General features: G+C 45.6%; 2 protein-coding genes across 6 annotated transcripts in view; one reads left to right on the top strand and one right to left on the bottom strand.

The window, feature by feature from the left end:
• USPL1 (ubiquitin specific peptidase like 1) overlaps positions 1–2,124 on the bottom strand; it is a 19,849-nt gene extending 17,725 nt beyond the window's left edge. Inside the window, exon 1 of one of the 2 annotated variants that reach the window (XM_033146438.1) lies at positions 1,905–2,124. The gene's annotated coding sequence lies outside the window, so the exon portion shown is untranslated. The remainder of the gene's footprint in view (positions 1–1,904) is intronic. The other variant, XM_033146439.1, reaches the window with a different exon arrangement.
• Positions 1,481–12,126, top strand: LOC117045423 (ras-related protein Rab-9B-like). 4 transcript variants are annotated; one of them, XM_033146441.1, is made up of 3 exons: positions 1,685–1,772; positions 10,369–10,444; positions 11,461–12,126. In XM_033146441.1, exon 3 carries the CDS (start codon positions 11,478–11,480, stop codon positions 12,081–12,083), a length of 606 nt encoding a protein of 201 aa, XP_033002332.1. In that variant the 5' UTR covers positions 1,685–1,772; positions 10,369–10,444; positions 11,461–11,477; the 3' UTR covers positions 12,084–12,126. The 4 variants fall into 4 exon arrangements, 3 of the variants coding, with proteins under 3 accessions (XP_033002332.1, XP_033002333.1, XP_033002331.1); XR_004426423.1 differs by lacking the exons at positions 10,369–10,444; positions 11,461–12,126 and adding an exon at positions 3,364–3,555 and having other exon boundaries at positions 1,481–1,772; XM_033146442.1 differs by lacking the exon at positions 10,369–10,444 and having other exon boundaries at positions 1,698–1,772.

Raw genomic sequence — 12,126 nt, 5'->3', positions numbered from 1 at the left:
CATGCACACGAAAGCTCATACCAAGAACAAACTTAGTTGGTCTCTAAGGTGCTACTGGAAGGATTTTTTTTAACTGTATTTTGTTTTGATGCACATGTAGGCAGCAGAAGGCAGAAGGTTGGACTAGCTCGTGATTCCCTTGCACATGTTTTCAGACTAAAAGATAAAACAAAAGAAAATTAAAAATTCCTTCCAGTAGCACCTTAGAGAACAACTAAGTTTGTTCTTGGTATGAGCTTTCGTGTGCATTCTCATACCAAGAACAAACTTAGTTGGTCTCTAAGGTGCTACTGGAAGGATTTTTTAATTTTATTTTGTTTTGACTATGGCAGACCAACATGGCTACCTACCTGTAACTAAGACTGGAAGATAGTTTGTGTGAGTGCTCCCAGTCAGAGGCGTAGCAAACCCAAGTGGTACCCGCTGTGGATCTTTTTTGGTCACCCCCCCATGAGGTGCTGCAAAGCAATGGGGGGGGGGGACGCAAAACGCTCACTGTGACTTGAAGGGTTGTGGGCGGATGGTACCCCAGGTCCAGGTGGACTGAGTAAAGCAAGCACAGCTAATGCTTTTGTAGCGCTGTGATGAGTCCTAAGCCCAAAGCCACTGAACTTGCTCTGGCTTGTGCTTGAGGCTCTAGGTGGAGGTGCCAAATTTCACCCCTTGAAGATGGCACCTTTGTGCTCCTTGAGAGGGCAGTGCCCTGGTGAAATGTGTCAGGCTGCTGGGTGGAGCCCTGACTAGGCAGAGCTGTGTTTCTGTGGCTCTTCCCAGCAGGAAGGAAAAAGCAAAGTTTATGCTGTGTAAGCCAGTAGCTGCACTGAGCAACTTACAAGTTGTGGGGTGGGCATGCTGAGAGTCATCCCCTGGAACCTGGGGTGGCCTGCCCCCCTAGCAACACCCCTGCTCCCAGTACCGCATGCCTGCACTCCTTGTTAAATTGCCTTGCTGTCACCATCTGGTTCAGTATTCCCAGCCAACGACTGAACGGATACTGTATCACCTTTGTATGATGATTTGCACAGATAATATGGCAAAAGGCACCTGATTTTCATTCTTTAACAACTCTGGCTGAAAGTACAATTGGATGATAAAGCACATTAATAAGATAGTAATTTTTTGTTAAATAATACCATTATAACAGAGAATGTTTAGGCTGCTTTTCCACTGTAGTGCTTAAGAGTTTGAACTAATGGAAGTTGCTGCGTCCAGCTCGAGATTGCATACGCACCCCTTAAAGAGTTGCGTGAAAAGAATGATTTCACCACTTGTAGGGGGTTATGTGTGTGTTTGTGTTTAAACAACCTTACTAGCGTGCCAGGAGGAAAAGCAGGCCTGGCAAAATTCCGCCTTCTGTGCATAATGTCTGAGGCTTCTGGAATCCAACAGGGCTAAACCCCAGCACATGGTTCCAAGATCCCTCTCAAGATCATCAACCTTAGACCCCGGGTCACTCGTCGCTCCGCGGATGCGCCACTCGCCCGCTCCCACGGGAACATACCCACCAGGACCGGGATTTACTTCCACGTTCAAGTGCGTCTAAGCACCCAACATGGAGGGAGCTGCGCATACGGGAAAAAGCGAATCGCCGTCACGTGCGAAGCCACTCCCCATACAAAACAAGGCAGCTGGAGAAGGTTCCCCACGTGCGGGCAAGCAAGCCAGACGTGAAAGCAACCCTCTCAGGCTCGAGGGGGGGATGGCTCAGGGGGGACGAGCCGAGCGCACCGTCGTCACGTGAGAAGCGGCCTAGACATCCGTGTAAGCAAAAGGTAACGCAAGGGAACAGTAACGCCGGGATGCTCGCAACGCGGGTTGCCACGAGGAGGAGGAGCAGAGGGCCGGCTGCTCCCCTTTCCCCTTACCCGCCCGAGCAAGGGAGCCCCGTGAAGCCGTTAACTCACCGCAGGACCCCCCAGCGGGGCAGGCGCCAGGGGAAGAGCCGCGGCGGCCGACCGGCTCCTCAGGCGACGGCGACGCCGCTCGTGCGTTCTTCAGGCCGGCTGAGGCCTTGTAGTGCAGCTTCCGGCGCCGTCCTCTTGAAGCGGCTTTGCGTCGCTCCTCCTTTTCCCTCGCCGCACAACCGCACTGAGGCGGGGCCTGCCGGGTTCGTGTGGGGAAAATGGCAGCCGAGGGGGCGCTGTCGGGAGCCTTCTTCTCTTTGCTCTCGGCTCGCGCGTGGAAAAGGGCCTCTTTTGCTTGGAGAAGGACTGAGGCAGGAGCCTCGTTGTGGGGAAGCGCTGAGGAGATGAAATGAGGAAAGTCGACCTTTCCTTACTTCGCCTCATGGCGGGAACGGTTCCCGCCCTTGCCGTGACAGCAGCTTGCCAGGGGGAAAAGCGGGACAAAATTCCGCTTGACTGAGGCAGCCGCGCCCAGGATTTAGCCGTTTAAGAAGAAAAGCGAGCGAGAAGGCAGCTTGGTGGGAAAAGGGTATGAAGGCGTGGAGAAAGGGAATAGAGAAACGTTTGCTTCCCTCGTGGCACCGCGGGCAGCCGGTGAAGCTGAGCGTTAGGAGATTCAGGACGGATAAAAGGAAGTGCTTCTTCATGCAAAAGCTAGGGTTAAACTATGGAACTCTCTCCCACAGGAGGCAGCGATGGCCAACAACCTAGATGGCTTTAAAAGAAGATGAGACAGATTTATAGAGGAGAGTGTGTGTGTGCTATGGATGGCTATTAGCTCTGCCTCCTTGACAGTGCTTCTGAATAACAGTTGCTGGAAATCGCAGGGGGGGGGGGAGAGGGCTCCTGTGCTTCAAGAATCCTGCTTGCTGGTTTCCCACAGGCATTGGTTGGGCCACAGTGAGAACAGGAGGTTAAGACTAGATGGACCATCCGCCTGAACCAGCAGACTGTTCTTATGTTCTTAGCGGTCTCAATAGGCTAGTATAGAGTGGAGGTGATTCTGCCACCAAACCATATGCTGTTTGCTGGTTATTATCTCTGACTTGTACTTTATAGAAGGATGGTCAATCTAGTCTGTAGCAGCAAGCGCAACAAAAACTGTAGGACTGTAGTGGAAAATGGTGCAGATTTAGCACTTATTTCCATATTACTGTATTTGCAAATGGATTTTTTCTGGAAGCAAATAATGTGGAAATGAGCACGAATCTTGTCCTATATTCCACTATAGTTCTAGAAGTGACTTTTATGTCATGTGAAAGCTCACATGTAATGTGGAGCTTAAAAGGGAAAAGGCATGAAAATAGAATAAACTGCCATGCGAATGCAGCCTCAGTCTTTTAAGGTGTTACAAGACTTCTTGTTTTTATATCATTTTTATGTGCACATTTATGTAATTCCGTATATATGCTAGCTAACTTGAGACACATGGTTTAACTATGAATTCCTTTGTTTCCAGATTAACCACAGACCTAAGCAGATGCAAACAATTTATAGTCTCACCCAGGAAATAATTCTCATTAGAAGGTTGGAGGTTAAGTCATTTATAAGAGTTCTGCCATAAAGAGAGATTGTAAGTTTTGTGGTGTAAAATGTGACAAAGATTCTGGTATCCTGTTTTAAAAATACTGGACAAATCTCTTTCCCAGCGAAATGAGGCAGAACATTTTTCCATTTCATAAGCTCATTATTAGATTGGGTGCAAATTGGCCAGGGGTTTTATTTTAAGGATGTACATAGCTGTAACATTTCAGGGATATGTTTTATCTTAATAGATATACCAATGGAGTTACCAAAGTCAGTTGTGACTTTGTTTCTATGTCATGGTCTGCAAATGTTATTGCTTTTCCTGATTCTCCACAAGACTGTCTTCATGTGGCCCATACCTAAAACCAGTCAAGCTGTTGATGAAGAATCTGTATATGTGCATGAACGCATTTACTGTATAAAGACCTGACCCTTACTTTTACATGACCTCCACACTGTACCCTAAGGTGGATCCTTTTTCTTGAGTGCATTCTAGTTTGAATACAACAGATGCAGCTTTCTTCTAGCTTCCCCTGGTGTGGAGATAAAATGAGGGGGAAGCAGTTCCTATTGTGCAGTTGTGGGCACTTAGTGCCTATCAGAGAAAAGGGGACCATTCTAGCATGATGTTTGACCACTCAGGTGCATGCATGATAATATGTAAATGGATTCCTGTTATATGTTACTACTTGGCAGTAGTTGATTTTTAGATTCCAGGTCCCCACTTTTCCATATCAACACTTCTAACTACTCTGAAATATTTGTATAGGCAGATTTTTCTTGGGGAAAGGATATGATGCATTTGAGGGACTCTTTTGAGAATACCTGCCAGCGATGATGGGTGTGTGTGCATCTTTGTAACAGAGAGTCAGTGTGGTTGAGCGGTTAGAGTGGTGGACTAGGAGACCAGGGTTCAAATCCCCACTTGGCCATGAAGCTCACCAGGTGACTTTTGGTCACTCAGTGGCCCAGTCTCAACCTAATGTACCTCGTAGATTTGTTGTGGGGATTACATGGGGAGTGGGAGAACCATGTCCACCACCTTAGGCTCCTTAAAGAAATAGGTGGGAATAAATAAATAGGTGGGAATAAATAAAGGCATGGAGGTGGAGGGCATACCAATGTAAAAAAAAATATTGCCTGGATTCTATACAGTACCACCATCTCTGCTCATCTGTCAGCAGGAAATCTAAATGAATCTAAACCAACCAGAACCACACCACCTCTGCACAAGAGGGTGGTATAAGCAGACATGGGGTAACCCTGCAGTTTGCAGAAGTACAGAAAATATGTGGGGAGGAAAATCCTATGGTGGGGAGAATATTCCAATAATAGCTCAGTGAAGGGTGAGCATGGCTGGTACCCATGAAATGCTGACTGATTGTTGTGGGGGGGGGGACCTGACAGTTGTATGTGGGGGGGGGATGGAATAAAGTGCCTGGAAAAGAAGGATGACGGAACCTAAGAATAGCCCTGCTGGGTGAGGCCAGTGGCCTGCCTACTCCAGCATCCTTTTCTCATAGTGGCCAACCAGAAGCCTGCGAGCAGCACCAGAACACAACAGTGCAAGGAAGAAATGCACAATATGGAAGGAGTAGAAGGAACCCACACAATGTCTAGATAGGTCATTTCATGTTTCACACTGAGAAGCTATAAATATTGCCAGGGATGGAAGTGAGAGCTGCCCAAAACAATCCACTGAGAACTGTGTGTGCTCAGTTGGCACAGACTGCTGACTGAACTTTTGGGCCTGGGGGAATTAAAAACCAGAGGGGGGGGGGGAAATGGAATGGAGTGGCTGGAATCCTGAACAGAAGTGTTACACTTCAACACTATGTTGCATGCTTGTATATACTAATAGTTGTCAAAACCTAGACCCCAAATCCCAGGAATCAGCTCTTATTGGTACAAATGGTGTCTAAAGCCAACCCTGCCAGATAGTACACTTCCACCACTCCTTAAGTCCAACCAACTTGGGCCAGGAGACTCCCATAGCTTACCAGACACCTCTAAGATTCCAGAGAAGCAAAAGTTAAAAACCAGATTCTGCTTCCTAAGCCAAAGGTTACCAGCTTACTCAGTATCATATAACCAAGAGGCTAGGGCCAGATACAGTACCAAGACTTTACCTAAACAGACAGACACCAGTTTTAAATGAGGTGCGTTTATTTAAAAGGGATAGGGTAAAAATGAAGTAAAAATAGCAGTAGTACAAAACATAACAGCTACAATGGATCCCCAGGACCAGTCAAAAGGCTTGGTAGCTAAAAACTTCTGGCGCTGGCCTGTGTGCATTCTCACAGCTGAAATCACTTCCCGGTTAGCCTGTTGCGGCTTTGGCCTTGAAGCACAGTAGCACAAACTAGCATAGGTGCTCCAACTTGATGAAACAATTCCAGTTAATGGGGGGAAACTCTTGCAGAGACCAGCTTTTACGCAGGCCAAAGTACGGAAGCCATTTTCCTGGCAATAGTTATCTTGGTTCTGAGTGCTGGTCCTTGCATAGCCAAAACAATAAAATCCAAGTACAATGAAGAGTTACTAGCATGTTTGTGGGAAAACCCTGAGGGTTACAGAAGCAGAAAACAAAAAACATTAAGGGGGGAGTAAATGGGTGCCCCACTCTATAAAGAGTTCAATAAGAACTGAGCGTGCTCAGTGGCAGCAGAACGCTATCTGATGGGGGGTGGAGGCCACACAAAACAAAACAGTGATGGAATGGTCTGAAATATTGAACAAAAGCACTCAATAGTGCAACATTCTGTTGCAGACCCAATGTAGTTCACTAACACATTTTGTTGAACTGGAAGTATTCCAATCAGAAGATTTATTACTGTCTGCCTCAGTAGTCCTAGTATACAAACTGCCTAGATGACTGTCTTGTGTGGTTAAAAAACAACAGCTAAAAAGTGAAGTACATATTATGTTTTATTAATAAACATAATTAATTGGAGACACTCTTGTTTCCTTGTAAGAGTTTCTAGCATAGGATTAGCAAAAATCTTTTGATAGACAGTGATGACTCTGTGGTAAGTATTGACAGGATGCTTTTTCCATCTTGATCACACAAAGACCATAGCAAAGAAAAAGCAGAGGAGGACAGGTAATAAAGTATGCCTCTATTTAAGAAAGTAATACTGTATTCTGAAGGCGATTGTTTCATGTGTATGATCTCAATGTGTGCAAACTATAACTAGTAATCGGTATGATTCAAGAGACTACACATTGAATCAAATTATCTACCACACAGGCTTCTTTTTTAAGTGAAACTATTATTGACTACAGTTTATCTGTTTTAAATATTTTTTCTTCTCTCAAAAACAAAGACCAGACAGCAAAGTTAACAACAACAACATATGCCACATCTGCATGAAAAAGCGGATGCAATTTAAAAATCCCTATAAATTTATTTACATTAAAAATAATACTCCTTCAGCTAAAATCTGCAATCTAGATTAAAATTGGTACTGATTCTCCGGCCATCACTGTCACCACAGCCTGTCTTGTCCTCGTTGCTATAAAACAGAATTTCGCAACAGGCTTGATCTTTATCGGCAAGAAGGTATTTAACATAAGTTTCCTCTGAGTGGGTGTATTTATTCTGTTTCAGAACTTGAAATATATGTTTGAATGTGCATAGCAAGTTTCATTTTTTTAAAAAAAACAACTACATTACATTTCTTATCTTTCTCAACCTGGCACACATGGTTCTCTCCCCATTCTCTCCTCAAAACAACCATGTAATGTAGGTTAGGCTGAGTGAAGGTGAATAGCACAAGTTGAGCTTCATAGCTGAGTGATTTGAACCCAGGTCTCCCAGGCCCAAGTCTAACCACAACACTAAAAAAAGATGTTGCATTACATACAAATATTGCTGAACAATTAAACCAAGGCTTGACATTGCTTACCCAACTTACTATAAATATAGTATAATCAGCTTTAATATTGATTTGCACAGCAAAAAGGATCCTTGGAATTTTTTGTTTCTTCTGCTTATCTATATATGTGAGGAACAATTTTGCCAATAATTGCTCATTATGCCATTTGGAGTTGTGCATGTCATAGTGAAGAGTTGCAAAATTCAAGGCATTTGTACATAACCGTTTTCACCAGGAAATAGACAGCAAAACAACCTTTGGTCAAGTTCAGGTACATATTATTATTTCCAGTGTCAAACTTTCATGATCTGGGGCCTATAAATTTGGCAATGGTCCAACCAGGCTGTATGCTCATTGGCTTTCAGGTTTCATGGAATTTTTAAAGTGTCAGTTGGGGATGTGGAAATGGTAAGAGGAAACTGGTTTGCTTGAGTTCCTAACATGTCCCAAAGCAGCTGAGTGACAGGCTTGCTGAATGGAGGCTTTGACAATTCTTAGATTAATCTCTACTGCCAAGCCAGTCTTTACTTCTTTTGTGATTTGGGGTGTTTTTCACAGAGACAGCCAGATGCCAGCAACAACTAGTGAACCTGAACGACACTTGACTTCTTAGTTACAGGTAGGTAGCCATGTTGGTCTGCTGCAGTAGAAACACATGTACACAAAAGCTCATACCAGTAACAAACTTAGTTGGTCTCTAAGGTGCTACTGGAAGGATTTTTTTTTTATTTTGTTTCTACTTAGTATGTACCAATACAGTTTCCAGACTGGTTTATGATATTGCTACATTGCTGTGCATTTCATCACTGACCAATAATTGAATTTATAACAAGGTATTGGTGAAAGTGCAGAACCTGACAAATGTTCCAGGTTTGTGTTTTCAGTGGCTTGCTATTTTCTGGTAGGTAACTCGTGGAAGTGATGATGAGAAACTGTTGTCATCTCTTGAAAACCTTCCCAGTAATGTTCTACTCATCTACTGCATTCAGCAGTTCACCTCTCTTTCTTAGTGTCTGTATCAGGGACAGGATCTGGAAAACCTGGTGTCAATCCAGACAATACTGGAATAGAAGTTTGTGGTAATACCCATTTAGTTATGTAGGTTTGCAGTTTGGGGTGCTTCTTGCATCCATTATTGTACACAGACTTTCCGGAAGTGGTATAGGTTACAAGCTGATAAGACTGAATCTATAGTAAGGATCAAAGGCAGAACAATAATTATTCATGCCTCTTTAACCTTTCTAGACTTCATGATTGATTACTTACCCCTGAAGGCTGTACAAAGATTGCAGTCACACATCCCCCCCCCCCCAAGTAATTGCTTGAAAATAGTCCTACGGACAAAGTATATTTCTCTAGAGTAACTTCCAGAAGGAAAGAATCCAAAAGCTGCTGGTAGTGTGGTCATACCTTGACCAGCCATACCTTGGTTAGGGCAAGTCAAAATGTCACAAAGCCATATTTCAAGTTCTTCATAACTTTTCATCAGGTTAGCTGTTGAGCAAACTAGATAGGGGAGGGCTGTTTGAAGACGCTGGACATGTATAACAAGCTTAAGACACAAATTTCTCCTGCACTTCAACTTTGTGATATTTTGTGTTCTAATAAAGGTATTACAGTGCTGTGACTTTTGGGTGGTTTTGTACAGTTTTTGTGTGCTTCACGGGATTTTGAAACTATGAAAATGATCTGACAAAGGGAATTGAACATTTTTGAGCCAGCGGGGTGGGGAGGGGATGATAGATCGTTGAACCTTCTGTGGGGTCTATATAGTGGAGTGCACCTCCGGGGGTAAAGTCAAACCACTGTGTTACCAGCGTGGGAAGTGTGTGTTGCATTTATATCCCACCTTTTTCTCCAAGGAGTACATGGTTAACCCCCCCTCCTCAGCTAATCCCTACAACAACCCTGTGAGGTAGGTGAAGAGGTTTGACTCAAAGGTCACCCAGTGAGCTTCAAGACTGAGTGGGGATTTGAACCCAGACCTCCCCAGTCCTAGTCTGATACTCTAATCACTACACCACACTGGCTTCCTAGAGTTCTTTTTGCTGTGGGGCAGCTTTGTAAATTAAGTTGGTAAATAAATATGGGGAAAGCAGAATGCCCTTAGAGAAGGATCTGAAATATTTTCCTGGGAGGTTGAATTTATTTTATTCTGGATGGTTAGATTGGATGTTTTAATGTGTTGTCTTTGAGATGTTTTCTTTAAAATATAAAGCGGTAATGAAATGAAATGAAATGAAATGAATAATAATAATATTAAATTAATAATAATAAATTGTATGGTAAAAAAAATAGCACCTAGACATTCTGTTAGGCAACTGTAACCTAACGGTCTAGTCCAGGAGTCAGCAAGCTTTATCTTGCCTGGGATGGATCAGTCCCGAAGAGATCCTTCCGTGGGCCGGATTGCACGCATGCCCACAATTTTTGGCATCTGCGCATGCACAGATGTGATTTTCAGCACTGCAGAAGCGAGTCCCCGCGCTGCACTGTGCCGGTTTAGCGCAGCGTGTGAGCGGGCAGCTCGGTTCGGGGGGTGTTCATGGGTTGGTCAAACGACCTCCGCGGGCCGCTTCCGGCCCATGGGCCTTAGGTTGCTGATCCCTGGACTAGTCCAACCCCCTGCAATGATTCCTGCATTCCAGGGGTTTGGACTAGACAACCCTTCAACTCTGATTCTATGAACCTAGGTTTAAGGTGCCATTTGGCAGTTAGCTTATATATATGAGTTTCTAACACTGCCTGGAATCGGAGAAAAAGACGAGATATAAATAAATATAATAATAATTATGCTGGAAGCTGTCATTCCCCAAAGCAACTATTGTCTGCACTGACTGGCAGCCGTCTAAGGGTTTCAGGCAGGGAATCTATTCTAGCCACACCTGGAGATGAGGCAACTGAGCTAGAGGCGATGTGGAGAGCGATAGGAACACTGTGTGTGTGTGTGTGTGTGTGAGAGAGAGAGAGAGAGAGAGAGAGTGTGTGTGTGTGTGTGTGTGTGTGTGTGTGTGTGTGTGTGATGTGCAACAAGCTGAGTGACATGCCTTGCCTTTCAGGGACGCTGGTGATGTGTGTGTGTGTGACATCGGCCAGGCTCTCCCGGAGGCAGGAGGACTCCTCTCCACAGAACAGGTGGGCAGTTTAACCAGCTCTCTGCCCTTGCTGCTGTGTTCCCAATAGAATATGAGACTCTTAATCTTAGGGCCATGGGTTCAAGCCCCACGTTGGGCAAAAGATTCCTGGAGTGCAAGGGGTTGGGCTAGGTGACCCTTGTGGCCCCTTTCAGCTCTACCATTCTATGATTCTATGACATAGGGGCAACTGGCTTACTTGGACACTACCAATGTCCACCTAGCATAGCTGCCCTTTCCCGGTTTCCAAAGTTGAAACAGTAAACCACAAGCCTACACTGAAGGAGTATGGTTCAGAGAAACCCATGCTATTTGCCACGCTTTAGCTACCCTGAGCATAGGAGCCAATTCCTAGGGGCCGAGGTCATAGAAACATAAAGAGTTGGAAGGGACACTAAGGGTCCTCTAGTCTAACCCCCTGCAATGCAGGAATCTCAGCTAAAGCATCCATGACAGATAGCCATCCAGCCAGATGTAAAACAGATCAACCACTGTGACTTTTAGAAGACATCTGAAGGCAAGTATAGGGAAGTTTTTAATGTTTGGTGTTATATGGCTGCCAGGAGCATATAACACCTGTCCTAAAGAATATTCACTGCCTCCCAGTTCATTTCTGAACACAATTCAAAGCGCTGGTGATCACCTTTCAAGCCCTAAACAGCCTTGGCCCACTATACTTGAAAGAGCATCTCCACTCCCATTCAGCCCAGACACCAAGGTCCTCCTCTGAGGGTCTTCAGGCAGTTCCCTCACTGCGAGAAGCGAAGTTGCAGGGAACAAGGCAGAAAGCCGCCTTGCTCTCTCCCTGTCAAGGAGATAAAGAACTATGTAACTTTCAGAAGACATCTGAAGGCTGTCCTGCATAGGGAAGTTTTAAATGTTTGATATTTTACTATGTTTTATATATGCTGTAAGCCAACCAGAGTGGCTGTGGCAACCCATTCGGATGGGCAGGATACAAATAATAAAATTATTACTATCCCAACACCACTAACGGAGTCTGCCTTTTTCCTCTAGACGTTGCCACTGCCGTCATGAGTGGGAAGTCGCTGCTGCTGAAGGTCATCCTCCTGGGTGACGGGGGCGTTGGGAAGAGCTCTCTCATGAACCGCTACGTCACCAACAAGTTTGACTCGCAGGCTTTCCACACCATCGGAGTGGAGTTCCTCAACCGGGACCTGGAGGTGGACGGGCGCTTGGTGACCCTCCAGATTTGGGACACGGCCGGGCAGGAGCGCTTCAAGAGCCTGCGGACCCCCTTCTACCGGGGGGCCGACTGCTGCCTGCTGACCTTCAGCGTGGACGACCAGCGGAGCTTCAACAACCTGGGCCACTGGCAGAAGGAGTTCCTCTGCTACGCCAACGTGAAGGACCCCGAGCACTTCCCCTTTGTGGTGCTGGGCAACAAGGTGGACAAGCTGGAGAGGCAGGTGATGCCCGAAGAGGCCCGGGCCTGGTGCATGGAGCACGGCAACTACCCCTACCTGGAGACAAGCGCCAAAGACGACACCAATGTGGCTGTGGCCTTTGAGGAAGGTGTGCGGCAGGTGCTGGCCGTGGAGGAACAGCTGGAGCGCTGTGTGCTGGGCAGTTCCATCAACTTGCATGCCAGCAGCAAGGCAGGCTCTTCCTGTTGCTGAACAGCCAAGGGGGTGGGGTGGGAAGGGCACGTCCTGGAATGGT

This window comes from Lacerta agilis, chromosome 4, assembly GCF_009819535.1.
Source record: "Lacerta agilis isolate rLacAgi1 chromosome 4, rLacAgi1.pri, whole genome shotgun sequence".
Lineage (NCBI taxonomy): Eukaryota > Metazoa > Chordata > Lepidosauria > Squamata > Lacertidae > Lacerta > Lacerta agilis.
The sequence above is the reverse complement of the archived record's forward strand: the minus strand, read 5'-3'. Positions and strand labels throughout refer to the sequence as shown.